The sequence below is a fragment of the Prenolepis imparis genome, unplaced genomic scaffold (genome assembly GCF_030444845.1).
Source record: "Prenolepis imparis isolate NDT839.2.m4 unplaced genomic scaffold, iyPreImpa1.0 SCAF_1, whole genome shotgun sequence".
NCBI lineage: Eukaryota > Metazoa > Arthropoda > Insecta > Hymenoptera > Formicidae > Prenolepis > Prenolepis imparis.
Window position 1 is genome coordinate 3,579,763 of NW_028141159.1, and position 20,454 is coordinate 3,600,216.

General features: G+C 40.0%; 2 protein-coding genes across 2 annotated transcripts in view; both read right to left on the bottom strand.

Moving 5' to 3' along the window:
- Positions 1–1,627: 1,627 nt before the first annotated feature.
- Positions 1,628–10,119, bottom strand: LOC145942663 (uncharacterized). Its single transcript, XM_083049601.1, has one exon. The coding sequence runs from the start codon at positions 10,117–10,119 to the stop codon at positions 9,505–9,507; it is 615 nt and encodes a 204-aa protein (XP_082905727.1). The 3' UTR covers positions 1,628–9,504.
- Positions 10,120–10,230: 111 nt separating this feature from the next.
- The window catches only part of LOC145942603 (uncharacterized), a 207,515-nt gene continuing 197,291 nt past the window's right edge, over positions 10,231–20,454 (bottom strand). Inside the window, exon 5 of the mRNA XM_083049491.1 lies at positions 10,231–11,895. Within this exon, the coding sequence (XP_082905617.1) occupies positions 10,231–11,895 (1,665 nt within the window). The remainder of the gene's footprint in view (positions 11,896–20,454) is intronic.

A 20,454-nucleotide genomic window follows, 5' to 3' on the forward strand; every position in this document is an offset into this window, starting at 1 on the left:
TATTACGCAAATGGAACCATATTACGGCAAATGTAACTGTGAGTCTCTTCCCATGTTTACACTGAGAGAATGTGATTTCCATATTAGATAAATAAAACTCAGAATTAGTCAGCCATATCTAGCGTTAAATGCACCGCTAAACACAAATGCGAATATTGATTGCAGCAAATATTCAACCGCACTTATCAGCAAATAGCGTTTATAAAATGTATATGATTTATTTGTCTAAAGGAATATTTTTCACAGGATCTTAAGTAATGTAAAATTTATTATAAAGATGCGATATCAAATCAAATCAATTTTTTCCAATAAATCTATTCGATATGAAATATAATCGGATTAAATAAAGGACGGATGAAAGAAATATAACAGAGGATCTAATTCATATTTTTTTATATATAGATTTATTGATGACTTCTTAATATCTGTTGATAAAGTTGTTTATGTACAAAATAACGCTGGAATATCCCTATTAATATTATTACTATTATTATTATTATTAATGACCTATGTTATGGCCCAGGGACTCCTCTCGAAAGGGAACAGCCCTTTCCCCGCTCGGTTTGACGAGTCAGTACATTCGCTTGTCTTTTCCACGCCAAAAGAAAAAAAACCACGACGGCGATGATGAGCGCAAAGCGCATTTCCCGCTCGCCTTCTTCTTTCACGTTCGTCCACACGCGATAATATTTACACTGGCCGATCATTGATCGGATCGGCACCTCGCGAACGGATGGAAAGAAGGCCGCGGGATTTGTCAGTAATATCTGCGCGCCTCTTTATGATACATCTTAATGATAAAAGTATTCGATAAGTGAAGAGAAAATCGAGTAGAAGCGATGAATGCGATTGTGTAACGTGTATCGTCCCGCATTCTCCCGCGCCGTTAAATTAATTATTCTTAGCGCAGTGTGTCAAAAATTTATCTATTTATTTATTTATTTAAGTTTTCCATTCTTTCTCGCACAAGTAAAACGACGAACGAAACTTGACTCTTGTTCATTACGAGGTTCGCGCTTCGACGGGATGAGATTCGAGCAGTCGCGTTTAACGTCAAATACTTTTTTCTTCATTACATCGAGTTATTTAGAATTTCATTTATTTTAATGATTTTAATATAATTTTTTTCTATTTATTTTCTATAAAGAAACGCGCGTTTTTGTCTGTCTCTCTCGCGCTGCCTCGGATCGATAAAGGTGAGATGAGGATCGCACATCAGTGTATTTGATGCTAACCGCGCGGCAAAAATGCGGATTATTTTCTTCCGAGAAAAAAGGGACAGGGGAAAGGGGAGGAGAAGAGGATATGAGATGTATTTACAAGGGAGATGATAGTCGGGGGAAGGCTCTACTATACTTGTGCCCACGGTATAACGACATCGAGACGATTTTCGCAGTTGGTCCGCGAAACGACTGATGGTGATCGATATATATATATATATGTATATATATATATGCGCGAAGTGGATAACTACTCTCTGTGCCGACTCGGATTGTTGACCGTCTCCTCCCAATCCCCGGAACGTGATGCAATCGTTTAATAAAAACAGCGCGCGCCGCGTATACGTTTGCGGACAGGAGTGCCGCTCTCGGACGCGCAGAGCGGCTATCGATTAATAAACGCTATAGGAGGGGGAGATCGCGTTTTTCTTTTTTTTTTTTTCTTTTGCGCGCTGCGGATCACTTTCAAAGCGAGGCGCATTTGGGCCGATCACGAAAAACTTTTGAATTTTGATTCGAAATTTCTATTACGCATGAAAGATGCACCCTTTCTATGATCTAGAGGGAGAGAGACTCTCCTAGATTTTTTTTCTGACAATTTTTCGATAGATATTACAATTATGTATACATATATCGTGTTTTAACGACTCCTCTCGCGCGCGACTTAAGAATTTAATTTAGTTTTCACTCGACTCGCGCGTTTTTCGCGGTGAAAATGCATTTCAGCCGTCAGGATGTTGTGCGCGTCGGCCGGTTGGCAAAAACTTTTTTCGTTTCGTGAAACGTTTTTTGTATGTACGAACGAAATTTCGCGATGTTTACGTAAACGCCGGGAGTTTCGCACGGTAATTAAACTTGTCCTTCCAATCCAATTCTACGCTGTATTACAGTCCGGGGGTGAGAGAGCGAACGCGCGCCCTTTTATCTCTCTGCCGTAATTTGTTCCGGATGATAGTAGGACGGTTTGCGTTTCCGCAAACTCATGGAGCGGTAATATTTTCGAAAAATGTCAGAGAAATCCAAAAAGAGAGACCTCGATGTACATCCTTCATCTAGCGGTAACAGATGATCCAAATTCGAGGGAGCTTTCGCTGATTCCTGAACTCCGACGCGTTATATCCGTGGGCCCTTCAGCTTCCAAGTCTTTCTCGCGCGAATTCGGATCCTCGCCGATCGCGAATCTCGAATTTCGCGATCATCGAGTATTCTCCGAGTATTCGCCTTTCGCAGGAGAGACGACGTTTCGTTTTTCTTTCACCTAGCGTAGGAATTAATCGCTCGATAGATTAGCAGCTTGAAAATACTTTAAGCAGTTTAAGGATGAATATTGCTTTCTCAATAAGGCTCCGCTATGCTTTACACGAATATACAGTGTGTGTAGTTTTGTATGTGCGTGCGCATCTGTGTGAATAAAATTGAGAGTGTGTTAGTATGTATTATGTATGTCATCTGTATGCATCGGCTCTCGTTTGCCGATCAAATCTCGACTCGGACTGGATCTCGATTCTCTTTCTCTCACTCTCTTTTATTCTCTTGCTGATCGTCTTTCAAATCTAAAGTGCACAGAGACGAGATCGAAGAATTACAATCGCCTAAAGATATCGGTCGATAGAAGAAGCTTTAAGTTCCGCCATCCTGGAGAAGCGCGAAATATCACTTTAATGATATATGTATACGATCTCCCGTAGAATGTGCATATAATTTATCCCGTGAAATTTACAGTTTCACGCAGCTGTGCGAGAATCAAATACTATACGTATATATCACAATTTAAAATTAGGTCGTTTAAATTCGATACATGGGGTATTATTAGCGAAGGGAGACTTGTGTTTACCTATCCGTGAATCCCTTTCTGCGGATGAAATTAATTGCTCCTTTTGGATCAAATCCAATTAACAAACCGAGCTGAGGCTAACATGCTAATTTAGCTCTGTAATTTCTCTACATTCTCCAAAAAAATAAAAATAATAAATCATATATATATATATTATCATTTTGATATATACATATATATCATATAATCAGTAAAAAAAAATCACGCACGGCATAATTAATTCGATCTCAAAATTTGCTTCTGTAAGAAATTTCAATTCCAATTTTTGTCTCTAAGTAAACATTGTACCGAAAGTGTGTTACATAGGCCACAGAAGGTTAACCGTCTCCCTTCGCGCTTCGTAAGTTTCCCGTTATCATCCATGCACATATATCCGGGAATCGCGATCACAATGGCGCACAGAGCGCATATTGATACTAAGTTTATCGAGAGATAGTGATAAGCACGTGTTTGCACACTGGCACCTCCGGCGAGAGATTGCATTGCCGCGCAGCTAAGTACGCGGAATTCGTCAATCGACGCCCTGTCGTCGTCCGATAACGGCATCGTGCGCCCGCGGTCGAATGGCAGAACTCGAGCTTATCTCTCGAACGGCAGAAGGAACTCGGATGAGAGTGTTATGACAGATATGAGACGAGAGGTGAGCGGCGTCTTTCGACGCGCCGCTGATTTAAGGGCTGAGTTACAGTGAAATACACGAGTACATAAGATGTGCATATAAAAAAATATATATACATATATATTTACAGGAAATAAATATGATATATATGCTAAAGAATAAAACACGAATGATTTGTGTGACATATTTTCGATTAGTTTTGAAATTTCCATGTTCATTTATGTTACTGTTCAACTTCGATTTCTATTTATTTTTTATAATTTCTGAAATATCGGAGAAATATAATAAATGTTTTTCTGATATTTAATTTGATTTTTTGACATATTGTTAGATTTTTTATGCATTCTTCTCAATTCTCGTTTGTGTATTTCATTGTGCCGCGGCACTTTACATGTGCGTATCGTATACGTAATCGATACGAAAAGGAAAAGAGATACAATAGGCCTTACGAACTATCGGCGCTCAATTTTGTACAATAATTTAATATTTCGATTATAATTTAACTCGATCATTCAAACGCTCCTTTCTTTCTACGCTCTTATGCCTCTCTTCTATTTCCTTCTTTCGAAACGCGTCGACTGACTAGCGATACGATAATGTTATATGATGAGTTTTTAGTGTATCACGGTCATATCGTAAAATATACACTTTTCGTCATCCCGCTTCTATCGTGACGGTTTTTTAATATTTTTTTCTTCTCTGTGCTCTCGGAACTATTTATGATACTTGAATTCTGACATTTATACAATGCATTTGAATTACAAATACGCTATTTAAGATTTATCCGATGGCTCGCTTCGGAATCATTTCTCACAAATCATAGCAAAAACTTGAGATTGATCGTGTATATATATATATATATATACAAGAAAATAATTTTAAATTTGAATTCGCACAATTTCGCAGTTTGTTAACACTTTATTTCGATAATATCGCAATACGAATTTGGCAGAAATAGAAAACGAACAACTTACACATAAAACATAAAGATTTGTTATCATCATTTTAATAATGAGAATTTCTCCAGAAGAAAAAATATATATTTTTTTAAATATTTTGCACTACTAATTTTCGACATATTTGAAATGTTAGTATCGCATCTAATAAATTTTTACAATTTGTATAAAATTAAAAAAATAATTGATGAGCAAGAGGGAGGAATTTTCATTAAAATAACGATATAAATGTGTCATATCTCAGGTACGCGTAAAATGCTTTGTTACTGATTGTAAATTAAGAGCATCGTCGTGCCTCGACACATACAAATCATATATCAAATCGTATATCATATTATAAATAAACGTATACAAAAAATTGCACGCGCGTGAAAAAAATCATCACGAGCGATGCGATAATTATTTTCTATATTTTAGAAGAGAGGTGTGGAATTACTATTCGTCTCGCGGGAGGCGGATGCATCTTGTTGCATCGCCGGATAAAAAGCTCCTCGATTTTGCTCTCTCGTTTTATTTGAGAGCGACGAAGATAAAGCCGTCCCGCGAAAATTCGTAAAGTTTCACAAAGATATTTCAGAGATTAGCTTTCAAACTTACGAAATTAAATACTATGTCCCTATGCTAGTTTTCTCTCTGTCGATATCGTAACGTTAAAGTGCCCGAAAATGCCGTTATCGTGCTTTTAGTGCATCGATTCACGAATGTTTGCGTCGTGGAATATATGCATTATATTGATCCTCAAATGTGTAATATGGCATACATATGTATGCATATGCAACCTTTAGTCCATACGAATGTAATATAATGTTCACGTGAATGTCCTATATAAATGTAATAATATTTTTTCGCGTAAATGTAATATCATATTCTCAAAAAAATTTAAATTACTTATATATCAATAAAAGATCACGTCTTTTATGCCGTTTTGTTTATTCCGTAAAATTCGATTTGAGCGAACGCTCACGAACACTCATGAATTTAAAGCAGCCTTCGACATATGATATATATCGAAATGTTTGTAAAATAGCAAAAATTGTTACGGTATAAAATTATAAATCATCGTATTTACGACGTCTTCTTCGGTCTTATGACGATGCAATAATAAAAATGTTGGCTCTTCTTCATGGCAGTTATAATTTGAGCGGAAATAATGTTGTAAATCTTTCTCAGATTTCCGGTGACATTATTCATTTACTTAAAAAACGGTAGATTATACGGTTTGATTTTGCGTCCAACTTATCTGTAAGAGTCGCTCGTTCGAAACGATTTATATTTCGCGAATATCCGGATTTTATAATTGATATATTTTTCAGTATTTTTTTGAGAATGTATCATTTTTCTCGAAGCGCGTTGCAGCACGGAATGTTTACAGAATATCGAACTATTTAGAAAAATCATCGACGATATACCTCCGATTATCGTCGATAAAACTTAATATAAAAATCACCCATTTAAAAAATTTCAGCAATTGCTTGAAATTACTCGCGAATCTCGATTCTTGACAGCCAAATCTTGTTTCGGCACAAGGATAGTTTCTCTCGATTCCCTTCCACGATTTAATACGCGTTATTAAATTATGATACGTAACAATATATATTTTAATCTTACTTTTCGAAGGAACGTCGAATGTTACAAATCTCGCTTTTATCTGGACAAAAATTCGTATCGCGTATCAAATAATAATTTGGAGTCTCCGATGCTGAAAGGGTTTTATGAAAGCGAAGATGAGAGTATCCTTGAGATATGAGCAAAACGCATCCACGGTAGAGAAGAGAGAATTCTACGCGCAGTTATACCTAAAAGTAGAGCTGCAATATATCTTCCTTCGGCGATACCGAACGACAGTTACTCCATTATCGATAGTAACTTTCACTCCCACCGTATCTTCGCTATTCGATGCATCCGTAATTTTCCTCCGATAAATCATGCTCGGTGTACCATCGCTACCGTACTTTATTTGGCGACATTTATTCCTTCAGCTCTAACGTTAACCATACATCGCTCTATTTTTTTTAAATATATCTAATATTATAATATCTTAATATATTTAATTTTATAAATCATATTTGTTCTATATATACATATATGTATATACACATATCTTTTCTTTGAATTTTTTAAAAATTTATTTTTATGCAATTTTATTATATTACTATCGCGCGATAGAGAAACAGAGGGGAAGAAAGAGAGAAGTAAATCGATTGAAAAAAGTAATCGCGATATTTCTGAGACAGTTCGAAGAGTGCAAATCAACACACATCGCTGCGAGTACTAAGCGCATTCAATTTCCGTTCGATTTTTCGTCGTGCCGACACGAGTTAACGCTTGGAGCCTAATCTTCGAACCCGTTGCAGATTCTACCCAGAGCTGAAATTCCGCTACTCTCTTCCACGCCCAGCAGCGAGCTAGCGAGCAAGCGACTGCACCGCCGGGAGTCGATTCAAGGTGCAGTCACCTTTCTCAGGCCGGGTGACCGTGGAATTCCACTGGGTACACTCGAGCGGAAAAATAATCTCGTTCCGTAAAGTACATCTTCGCCGTATCTCGCCCTCTCTCGTTCTTTACACACACAACTCTCTCTCTCTCTCTCTCTACTTTTCCCTCTCTTTTTTTTAGTTTTTTCGCTCTTTCTACCCGTAGCCATTACGTCTCTCGGGAAACTAACTTAAACTCGGCCGCGCCCCGTGCATTTTAATGCAGCCGCGATTTATCAGGACCGCGGGATTTCCGATGCGCGCCGCGCATCGCCGCAGGAATTGCCTCGTGTATAATATCGAGAGTAAAAGTGACCCGAAAGTTACCCACGTGGCGTGTGCCAACATCATTTAATGGCGATTAAAACGCTATTCCGATGGCGTGAATCGGAGGAGACCGGCTGAAATTCGACGTGCTATCCGCATCGGCGAAAGATGTTGCTTTCTTTGCGCGAATTAAAACTCTGACAAGGGCAAGATGGATCGACTCCGTTCTAGAATATGAAATACATGATGTTCCGAGGTTGACAGATGCACGATAAAAATAAGCGTTCTCTCTTTTTCTCTCTCTCTATTTCTTTTCTGAATAAAATATTAAAAACTGTAAAAATAATGGACTATTTTTTATACCATTATTTATATGAAAAAACTTTGCTTTAATGCGAAATGTTAATAAAATAATGTTTTGTTTCGGATACGATAGATCGGTGAATCATATATTAAACCCGTGTTAAATCCGAAATTTTGCGAGAATTCTCTAACGTCTCTATCGTGGACTTGATATTTCGATCTTGAAGGACACTCATTTGCTAAAACGAAAGAAACGGACGAAATTCGCGTTTAGAAACCTGCGCGGTTCCCTAACAACAGCGTAAACCTTCTTAAGGTTAAATCCTTAACGAGTCTTACATACACTGGACCAAAAAGAGAAACGGCCAATCTTATACATATCGTTAATTCGCGCGCAATATATCAATATTTTGATAATTTCTCCACCCCACGATCTCTTCTCTCTCGGCGATCGAGGGATCGAATTGCAAGCGGGTACCGGCTTACTGATTTTTCATTCTCTTTTCTTCTTAGTAGGCAGGTACCCGGAAACTCTCGATTTCTAAAGTTAAAAGTACATTAAAGTTACGATAGTCGAGGACGCGTGACACTAGCTCAACTATACCGTCTCTGTCATTGCCTCTGTACATTGGTGTTTTTATTTAGAAAATAATTCAACCGTTTAGAATATATATAATTTATGTATATATGTATTTTTTTTATTTATATATATATATATATGTATATTCATTTAGCTGCAGTTCTACGTTCTTTATAGTATAGTATCTCCTCGCTTATGATACACGTTTCGCGACCACGAGTTTTTGTCGCGCGTCCTTCTCGAATAAAATGATAGGATGACGATAGATCGATAGATTCTAATGAATCGCTCTCAGTTCTTCGGCGTCATTCGAACGACTCGTTACGTTCCCTGTTGATTATCCGGATCTTTCGTAGGGTGACTCGACGTAGACCGATGCGCTATCGAACTTCAGTTTCGATCGAGCTTAGCGGTCTCGGCACGATCATATCGTGTATATTAGCATTTTTACACGTATATATAAGAGAGTGTGTATCACATGGAACAACAGACTCCACGTGACCGATGGCCCGTCGTTTCCGTCGGTTGGGGATCATAGCCGACCCTGTCTTCCCACGAGTTATTCATCCGCGAGGCATTTCCGTTTGGCATCATTCATCCTTGACAAGGCTGCGACAATCTTGCGGTCATCAGTGATAAGAATCCTGGAGAAAAGTCCTGGCGAGAGTCATTTCCGTGTCTGTTGAATCCATTCTTCTCTGGAGATTCATGAGACGATGATGATGCCTGATGGTAGCATAGAGAGTATTAACTCTCCCTCGAGTAGTCGCACGGGAAAATAGATTTAGTAAAAAACCGTTGAGAGCTGACGAAATACATAATTTTTAGAATGCCATCTTGTCTCAGAAAAGCTGACCGACTGATTGCAATATTATCACGTCAATGATCAAACGGCTATATAGATATCTTGATCGATATAAGATATTCCGAATAAAGTTTTGATGCTATCGACATGATGATTATTCTCATTTTTGCTTCTTCTGTCACTTCTTGATATCCTTCGTCAATGTTTCCTCAGTTTTCTTTTCATTTTATTAATTCTCTTTTCTTTGCGCTTTGCGATGACAGGAACTTCAGGCTGTCTTCGTCAAATTGTCTTTGAATTATCCTTATTGCGAACTTTTCCGTCTTAAGTAAACAACGCGGAAGAGTTCACACGAACGTGTGATTATATCTTTTCCGGACTACAGATGCGTCTTCTCATTTCCTCAATCTGCAACGTGACACATCCCGTTCTTCACCGGCGCTCGTCTACGCTCGATACGTCCCAATAACGCCCATGTCGAGGCTATCACGCAGCTCCATTTCCAGTTGGGCCTCTCGATGTTTATCGGATCGGTGCGATGCTATAGGCGGTGGCGGTGGCGGCGGTGGTGGTGGCGGTGCACCGTTGTCCCGCTCGCGATTCCTCTCGCGAACGGACGACCTATCTTTTTCGCGCTCCCTCGCGTGATGATGATAGTGATGAGTGGCGTGTCCATTGACTAGCAGAGTGGGATACGAGGATTGGCCGCAATTGGCCTGATGCCTGGAGGGCAGCGGCGGTGGCGGCGACGACTGATGGCGACCACCGACCGGGATTCCGTTCTGGAGTCCGGACTCCAAGGTTCGCATCCGATCGTCCGGTTCTCTAGCGGAGAGTTGCGGCTGCGAATGCGGCGTTCGTCGCAGGGAATGACTGGAGTAATGGGATCTCGTTGCGCTGGACGTGACCCCGTCGATTGGCGCGGCGCTCAGCGACGCTGTGCCGTCATCCACGACACCCCGACCGCCTCCTCCCGTTCCGCCGCCTCCTTTTCCTCCTCCTGCTCCTCCGCGGTGACCGGAAGCATTGTTCGCGACGGGCAGCGTTCCCGGGCGGCGCATCTGGCGCGCCGTCTCGCCGTCGATGTAGGTGAAGCCTTCGGCGAGGGTGGTGCTGCCGTGTGGCAGAAACCAGACCCCACCGGTCCCGGGGCTCGCCGCCCGAAGTTCTAGCTACAGTTCCGTCACCGGTATCGGCTTGATACCGGCTGTCATCTGGGTATGTGGCTGCTGTTGTTGCTGCAATTGCTGCTGAAGATGGTGGTGATGATGATGCGTGGACACTGGCTGAGATTGCGGTGGTTGATGGTGATGATGATGGTGATGGGCGTGCGCTGAACGAACAATGTATTCGTCATCGGAGAAGGTCTTTTGGTATTCGTGTTCCTTTCGCGATATTGCGCGGTTCTTCCATTTGTAGTCCTTGAGCGCGTCTCGTACGCGTCTGCGACATCGGTAGTACAGAATCAGAGCGACACCGGTAAAGAGAGCCAATCCGGCGGCGCATACTGTCGCTAGCAGAGCCTGTTTGCGCGGATCCGAGAAGGCGCAGCCCAACTCGTCGGGCGTCATGCCTTTGATAGGTTTACCCTTGGATTCGGGTGGCTCAGCGCATATCACCGGACTGGAATTCCTTGGTACGAGCACCTCGGCCAACCAGAGCTGACTGCAATCGCAGATTAACGGATTCTCGCTAAGATCCAGTCGGCGCAGTTCGTTCCAAGCGACCAGCGATTCCGAAAACATAACGAAAGCATTGTCGCGCAGCATCAGATGTCTCAGATTCGGTAAACCGGCCAGGGAACCGTCCTCCATAATAGCCAGTCGTTTATTACTGTTCAATACGAGAGTCTCTAGATTGGCATTGTCCGAGAAGGTTCCCTTCTCAACGGTGGTCAGCAGTTTAGCGCCGGATACGTCGAGCTTCTTAAGCGTTGATAAACTCTGAAAAGCGCCCGATCGTAGAATCGTGAAAAAGTTCTGACCCAGGGTGAGCTCTTCCAGGCGCGGCAATACCGCCAGCTGCTTTGTCGGTACTTCGCGTAGCTTGTTGGCGCTCAGTTTCAGGCTGCGAAGAGCGTTCAGGCCGCGGAATGCGCCGTCGCTAATATTGTCCAACCCGGCACCCATGATATCCAGCACTGCCAACTGTTCGAGGCCCTTAAACGCGTCGTCCGGCAACGAGGAGAAGGCGTTCCAGCCGATGTGAAGCTCGGCGAGGGCCTTCATCGGCGCTAAAGCTGGCGACGGGATAGCTCGTAATTGATTGTCGTCAAGATATAGCACCCGAAGAGTGCCTAATTTTTGGAATGCACCTGGTTCGACCTTCGATATGCGATTCTGACCCAGATCGAGCTCCTCGAGCTTCGACAGATAGGAGAACAGGCCGCTATTTAGCGTCTCCAGATAGTTGTCTCGCAGATTCAACACTGTGAGGGACTTGAGACCCTGGAACGTTTTCTCAGTGAGTGCCGAGATCTTATTATGCTTCAAGTGAAGCTCCACCAAGTGTCGTTGAGCGTCGAAACTGCCGTTCGGTATGGTGAACAAGTGGTTGCTGGAGAGATCCACGTTCTTCAAATCGCCATAGAACTGGAAGGCCGCCGCGTCCACGATCTTGATGCGATTCTCCTTCAGTACTATCCGCTGAATGCTGGGATTCAGTGCGATCGGTATTACGTCCAGGTTGGCGCCTACGCAGGAGACAACTAGGGTGTCGTCGTCGCAAGTACAGCCATTAGGACAGAAGGTCCGTGCCTCGGCCGTGCTGAGAGTGAAAAGGCCGACCAGGACGAGCAGGTGGAGAACGCTGGTGACGGTGAAGCTGCGCCGCGAGGTCTGCAAATGATAAATAGAAATTCTGATTAGATATAGAGTTTTGAATGAATGGAAAATCTTATTTAAAACGGTACACGTACATAAACATTGCGCGATGTAAATTAAGATTATAAATTAAAATTTCTATTATTATAAGAATAATTTTCGACGAATAAAATAAAATTTGCATTTCTGTTTTATATGCTTATATCGATCGGGTTCACTTTCGCAAAACCCGCTATCGAAAAGAGCAGAAGAATATAAACATATTTGATTCTACGTTTAACGGAGAACGCTATCGACAATTTCCCCGGGAAATGGATACCGCCTGATGTAAACCGGCGCCCAATTTACGCCGGTTTTACGATGAGAGCGTCGTTGAATTATTTTCCGCGCCGGAGAGCTCACCGCCATAGAAGAACAAGCAACGTTGCGTTCGTTCATTCTGTAACCCTCTCGTAACGCGAGAGAAGTTATTTCCATTTTCGTGAGCCGCGATCGCGCACGTAGGTGCGAAATTAAGCCTGCCACGCGCAGCTGAAACATCCGACGGGGCTAAATTATATCCGGAAATACGAGCGCGCCCGCGGCTGTTCCGCGGATAATAAGCTCCCGGGGGCGTAAAAACTTCTATCCGAGATGGAAACGCCGAGAGCACGGTCATCCGGACGAGTCCGAGCGCGCTGCTGCGGCTAAAGTACGCCGTAAAACCTAAACGGGATGGCTGATCCCCGCAACACGGGCGAAGACGCCCAGTGTTTCGGACCGAAGAAAAGAGAGAGAGAGAGAGGAAGTGATGTTCATCGGCAGACCCGGGAAAAATTCGATATCGACCTGGACTCTCGTCATGATATAGATATTACGTGAATGAAATAACCGAGAAAACCCCGTTTCGAATTTTGCGAAACAGTCTCACACGGTGTATCGTCTCTCTAGTGATATATACGTTCTTTTCACGAAGATGCTCCGCTATGTGAGTTAGTATAATCGATTCTGTTGTCATGTACTCCAGGTATTTACGCGTATTTCAATCGTTGCGCAGAATAAAGATAGTTCCTACCGGATCGAGCGAGTTCGATCAAGATCCCTCGCGATCTGATAGATCGCACTCAGCTTGAGATTATCCGAAGACTCGTTCGCATGCACGATCACGGGAACATGATTTGTCGAATTGATAAGGATATTTTTTCTTGCAATAGCATAATCCGGGTCAACAGAAGTCTAAAAATCCGGTGAAATCGATCGCGCGGCGTGACAGTCGCTAGAAAATGCTGGGAATATTAACAGCGTTTCGAAAAAAAGAGCTCGCGTGATTTACGCATATGGAAGGATTTATTTTGAAAGCTCGCCTCGCCCCGCATCGCCTCGCCTAGCCGAATCGGTGTCGTGCTGATGCACTCCGTATGTTCGCATTAAGCCACGTATACAGTGTTTCGAAATCACCGATACCATATTGTATCTCAACATGACAGATATCAAAAACTTAATCTAAAAAATATACCAATATTTTTCCATGCATTGATAATTCTCGAGCGATAAGCGATGAAGAGTCAATAAAAAAATATTCGAAAGTAAAAAAAAAAAGAGGAGGATAGGATATGCTCTCGTGCTTAATTTTGCGGAATACTTGGTTTTAACACGGAGTTTAAATTTATGATACTTAATCGCCCAGATATTTCACATTGAAGGCTAAACCAGTTGCGCGAGAGAGTTGCGAGTATGTAAAACGAGATATTCTCGATATTCGTTTTCGAGCAGCTTGCGAGAATCTGGAGATATGCGCGTCGAGATATCCGCGAGAGATATTCGTCTCTCTCCCGGTACATATATATATATATATATATATATATATATATGCGCAACTTTACATATACGTTTCAGCACGCCGAGTGCTAATCCGCGCGACGAAATAGACGAGACGCAGCTCCGGATATAGCTCTGCTGCGTATTAAAGCTAAAAACGGTTGCGTCATTAAGAAAGGATTATGTGATCCTCGCGAATACTAAACTTCCTCCGTGTGCCTAACTACGCGCGCCTGACCTCATTACTCATTTCCCATTTCAGCCGCATTACGCAGCATCCGGCTGTTATTAATGACTTTAGAATATACAAATCGAATTTTTCCCTCGCCCTTTCTCGCTTTACATATAATCGGCTATCTTCTTTATTGTTTAATGCCGTTTTAATGATAGCACAAGTATATTAGAGATAATTTAATATCCGCTATCTCACACTCGGCAGATCAATATAATTCCAAAGCAATTAGTGATTTCCTTTATTGCAATCCTATTGTTTTGTTAAAGGAATTAAAATTGTAAAATTTATTATCTGCAAAAATTTGTAAATCTCAATTAATATATATTTATTTTTTCTAATGTGTATATTTCTTGTAATTGTATCAGCACACTCCAAAAATTACGTATTTTTTCATTATTATTTTTAGCTAATGATATTTTCATGTACTTTCTTTCTGTACATTCCTGTATATTTTTCTATTTACACCAAAAAACTTTTTACTTAAAATTCTTGTCTAGTTGTCTCACTCTCTACATTATATTTTCTTTATTTTCTTTTTTTTTGTCCGCCAGCATTGTTGTAAATCGCACAGTCTCCGTAATTATTTTTTATTATTTTTTCACATTTTTTCCCTTATATTTTACTTGATTTTCTTTTATATCTATGCGAAACATTCTAAAATTTTTGATATTTCTACGAATATAGATTTTTACCAATCATATAAAGGAAGAATTCATCTATTTAGTTTTATTCTTTTGAATTTACTACTTGAACTTTTATTGCATCTATTCCATTGTTTAAAACTTGTCTGAAATTTACGGGTTCAACCTGTTGCGTTCAACTTATTGACGGCGTGTTATCAATCAATGGTATCAGGCGAATCGACGAGTTCAAACTCTCGATATTATTTATGCATTTCGGCGAGGCCGAACTGCTGGCAACTCGAGAGAGCTCGAAGCGACTCATCGACGTGCACGAGGCGCAAATTACGTATGCGACAACGTGCGGTTGGAATCCGAATGCCGGTGTCCGATTCAGACGTCATCGTCTGCTGCGGAGACAACCGGAGAAATTAATAGAGCAACGTGTAATAACCGCTGTGAATAATCATGCCAGCTTCACGCACATCTCGTACCATCTTACATCTCATTTAGGATAAGAAGCACATTTCCCTGTTACAGTTTTAATAATCGTGATGTTATTAAAATGGTTTTTCTTCTTTTTTAATACAGATTTTTGCTGGATAATTTATTCGCGAAAGGATAAAAAATATTAAAATTTGATTACAGCAGATTTATGGTTTTTTTTCAACATTTTTGCTAAATATGAAAAGTATATAATTTTAAATTAATAATAAGATAATATATCTTTAAAATTTTTTCACTAAATCCAAGATGTTCCGTTAGAGACTTTTTTAAACTGAATTTTTTAAGTAAAATTCTCCATTTTACATTTCATGAATTAAGCATTTGAATTTTCATGGGAATTCTCTTAGTCCCGTGGATTAAAACAACTGTACACTCTGTAGTTAAACATCTTAGCCTATTTAAATTTCTAAACTCGAGAGAGAAAGAGAGAGAGAGAGAGAGAGAGAGAGAGAGAGAGAGAGAGAGAGAGAGAGAGAGAGAGAGAGAGAGAGAGAGAGAGAGAGAGAGAGAGAGAGAGAGAGAGAGAGAGAGAGAGAGAGAGAGAGAGAGAGAGAGAATTCTGTAGAATTTATCGTCGCACTCATTAACACAAAGATTAACCGAGAAGTGTATATATACTGTCGCCCGATAACAAGTTTAGTGTATCGCGGCGTTCTCGTTCATCCGCGAATGATTTTCGCGCGCTCCTCGGAAAATAAAATATTTTCCCTTAAACACACAAGATAATCCGATTGGGGGAGAATTTCATGAAAAATCGCCGCGGATGTCCAGATGATGCTTTTCGCGTTGCCTCACTTTCGAGCTTTAATCAACGCGCCGAGAGGGCAGGAACGAAATCGTGTAGCAACACGCGTGGCCATAACGCGCTTATAAACGCAGTTAATTATCATCATAGCGTAATCAGCTTGGCTCACAGTGTGGCAAAACCATCACTACCTTGCAAAACTCCACCATCCCAGTTGTTATGCCTGTGTACCTTTTTTCCCTCCCTCCCTCTTCCTCCTTTCTCTTGCTCGTCCACCGAAATATTATCCAGAGATTTTATTCGAGTGCACCATTTTCCGAAAAGCAAGATTTATATTTATTCGTCCGCTTTATACACGTAACGCTCTCTCGCGCGCGCACCCGGGCAGATTTACATTTATTTATACGAATGTTTATGGTGACGGCATTTTTCAACCTATTTTTCGTCTCACTCCGCTGTTACTCTTTTTTTTTTTTTTTTTTTTATTCACACTACTCGCCACTGCAGGAACGTGTATTATACGGGCTCTCGAACGAAACACCTGATCGATATCGTCGCGTATCATGCGAAAATTTTTTTTTTCCTATCACAGCGAAACAACTGTTGTTGCACCGGCAAAACGTAGTCGCCAACATATTCATGCAACGTAAAATTGTTTATTTTCAAAGATACGCTCTCCTGGGTTTTTTAAGTAGAAATATTCATTCGTTGCTTGTGGATCTATCCCCGTCGGTTTTGAAAATATTGCCGCATGCGTATATGCCGCTTAAAATCGACAGGCCCTCTTTTGTATTTTGATACTTTATTTATTGTCTTTCGCGCTTATTAAATAACTTAAGAAAATTCATTTAAAAACATTTTAATAAGCGCATATCACATTTGTAAATCCGATGAAATTGTTTTTTCTTGTGTGTTTGTATATAATAAAACATTTCTATATTTTATATATTTATATATAGAACAACACAAGCGCGCGCCATTCTTGTTTTATGTAAAAAAATGATATTTTTAAACAAATAATATAAAATTTGTTTAAACTCAATTAATATTTTTTCACAGAAATTAGCTGATTAAAGCGTTAATTTACTAATTAGATTTTAAAATAATATGTTAAAAAATTTAAATAGTAATATGTTATAACACCTTATTTTTGAATAATATTTTTTGATAGAAATCAGCTGATAACTGTCAAAAATATTAATCGAGTTTAAAGTATTATAACATATTATTATTTAAAAAATTAATTAGCAAATTAACGCTTTAATCAGCTGATTTCTGTCAAAAAAGTATTATTAAAGCGAAAATTTGTTAATTATTAAATATTCTACCTAAATATTCTATATGTAATAACTTACATATTTAGATTTATATTGTGTATGTTATAATGCGAAATTTCTAATATTCTAATATACATATGTATGTATTTTATTTGTTACAGGTAGCGTTGCGATACACAGGGCGATTCACGCGTCGTGTCGGAAGTGCCGTGTAAAGTTTCGCGTGTCGGGTGTACCGTGTAAAGTGTCGGACAATCGTAATTATTCGTGTTTTCGCGAGTGTCGTAAGTGCTACGAAGGACCAAGAGAGGAGGAGGAGGCCAGGGGAGGCATCGGGCGACAACGGAGCAACTGTGAGGTATGCAATATAAAAACATTTTTTCTAAACTACATTGTTTATGAGATATTCGACACACACACACACACACACACACACACACACACACACGTATATACATAATTTGAATATTTTGTTTTCAGATCAAGGTATGCTGTGTACTAGAACTCCGGTATTGTACGTATCGGTGAGTGAGAAATTGTTTTTTTTATAATATTTCTATAGCGGTAATGGGGGTGTATATAATATGTTGAAAATATTAAAATATGTTTTAAATAATATGTTGTAATATCTTATCCGCGATTAATATTTTTTGACAAAAATCAGCTGATAATTGTCAAAAATATTAATTGAATTTAAAATATTATAACATATTCTTTCTAAAAAAGGCATGTTAAGTCGATTCTCGCAAGTATTGTTGCATCTTTTCCGCAATGCTGATTGACTGTTTCGATTTGCATTGTGCGTTATATTTGTAGCATCAAGAGGCTGTCATCGCAAGGGTTAGTAGTTTAACAGTTTGTTCAAAATAAAATTAAATAAAATAATGTTTTAAATAATATGTTATAATACTTTATCCGCGATTAATATTTTTTGACAGAAATCAGCTGATAACTGTGAAAAATATTAATCGAGTTTGAAGTATTCTAACATATTATTTAAAATAATATTATTTTATTTTATTTTATTTTGAACAAACTGTTAAATTGCTAACCCTCGCGATGACAGCCTCTCGATGCTATGAATATAACGCACAACGCGAATCTTGACTGCCAATGAGCATCGCGGAAAAGCGACAACAATAAACGTCGATATATGCGAGAATCGACTATACATATCTTTTTTAGAAAAGGAAATAGCGATAAAAAAAAATACATTTTTTTCAAGTTTGTATATAAATTAATCGACCAACTTTATAGTATCAGAGAAAGATTATCAGAGAAAGATCGTAGAGGTAAATATCAATTGTTTTCCAATAGCGCGACCACTGTTTCATAGGACGTAAAATATGCGAATTCAATTGTAGTCGCTGGGTCGAAGAGGGTTAATCGTTCCCGGATAACCGGTGTGGGAGAATACGCCAGACATCTCGACTTATCGCTCGCACTAATCATAACGCGGATGTCGCGGGCGGGACGCGGGGAAACGGCGGCGGAATATAACGTCACGCCCAGCCCTCGTTTCAGGGTGAATACGTCGGATTTAACTCGATGTAATTAGCGATTACAGATTACCCTTTCGCCCATTAGCATGGGCCACGATATGCGCCCGACGAACTCCCTGTGTTCATGTAAATGCGTCGCATACATACAGATTAGGCTGGAAACTAGTGAAGCTGGACGATCTACCGTATGTTTATGCACCGGGAGACTCGACGAGATTCTTTATAATGTCCGAAATTCTTGATTAGAGTAGATTTTTATGACGCCGCGTTAGTTTTACACATCCGTTTCTCTGCGAGAATTAATTTTCGTCGACACAAATATATATTGTTTACTTTTGAGGTATTGGACATATATATGTACATATATACAAATTTTGAAACATTTGTTTCCATTTCAAGAAATAATTAATTTGGCTAGATGAGGATTATTGATCCCGATACAACTTTGAACTTTTGATGTTTCTCATTTCGCAATTATACATTCTTTATGACTACCTATTGTAAATGAGATTTACATATCAACAACTAAATCAATCTATATCGTATTATATTCCGCCAATTAAATAATTGCACGTAAGCCGTAATGATGTTTGCTGGTAATTCTTTCGTATTAATGTTCGACGAATAAGTATAGCTCTATACATATAAAGTTGCTCACTTATAGCGATTTTTTGAACTGTAATCGACATCGTTTCACAAACGGGTGACTTTTATAAATCTAACGGATCCTCTAGCGGAGGTTTAAAGTGTGACAGGAATTAAATAAATCCTAATCTTATTAGGTGAGAGCGGTTAATTTTCTTGTGCCATTAAATTGATGTCGCCAGCTGCGAATTTAACGAGCGTACGTTACTAACCGCTTTGCGGTTGAACCCTTTTAATCACACGTGCGTCAGAAATGCGCTCGATGGGCGACCATTAAATGTGGATGACTTTCATATCTCAAAATTACTCGTAAACGGACTTTGAGCTCTCTGTATGAAAAATGTATTTGATTTTTCTCACCGCAGCGCGCTTTCAATGAAATCAATTCAACATATGACGCTATAATTTCACATATATAAAACAAGTTATTCGTTCTGACATATCACGAAATCTCCTATACTGAAATAAAAATATATACATATGATAATATATTAGAATATTTTCAATGATAGCTTTTCGGCAATATTTGAGGATTGCGCCTGCTTCCGACACTTAAATCCAACTTCGGTTAATTTTCAAAATCCATTCATAGCTGGATTCTCCTCGCGTTTCATTTCTCGCTATTGCGGAAAAAAAAAAAGCTCTCACATTTTTCCACAATTGTTATTATTTCCCGCGACGTCAAGCACAGCTAGGTGTTATCATTTGAAAATTTAATCATCTTCAATACAATTCGGTATAACAAACCGAGTTTTTAAAAAAATACGATATCCAATATCCTTTCTCATTTCGTTAACGGGTCGAGGGGTTCGCGAAACTCGACGCGAATATCTCGCGCGCGCGCAGCAGACATACACACGAGTTTTTCCAACCCCCGGTCCGTTAAGGGTTAATAATCTCGCTTTACCTTTTCGACGCCCGACATCGCCTTGGGCGGTGCTCGTCCGACGTCGGCGTGGCGGTATTTGCAGTACGCGGGATTTCGCGTTTACAAACGGGCGCGCGTGCAAAACGCGCGAGCGGGTGTGCGCGGAAATGGAATTCGCTTTTTGCGCGCGGCGCCAAGAACACGGGGAATGCTCAGCCTGTCCGGCCGGTCGCGTAACTAGGTGAGCACGCACCCAGGGGCGGTTTGGGGTTTTAAGTGCATCTGCCTCCTCAGATGGCTCTACGTATCTCTCTCTTGTTCTTCAAAGCTTGTCCGGATTTTTTTTTCTTTTTTTTTTGTTAACTGCCGCTTATTTGC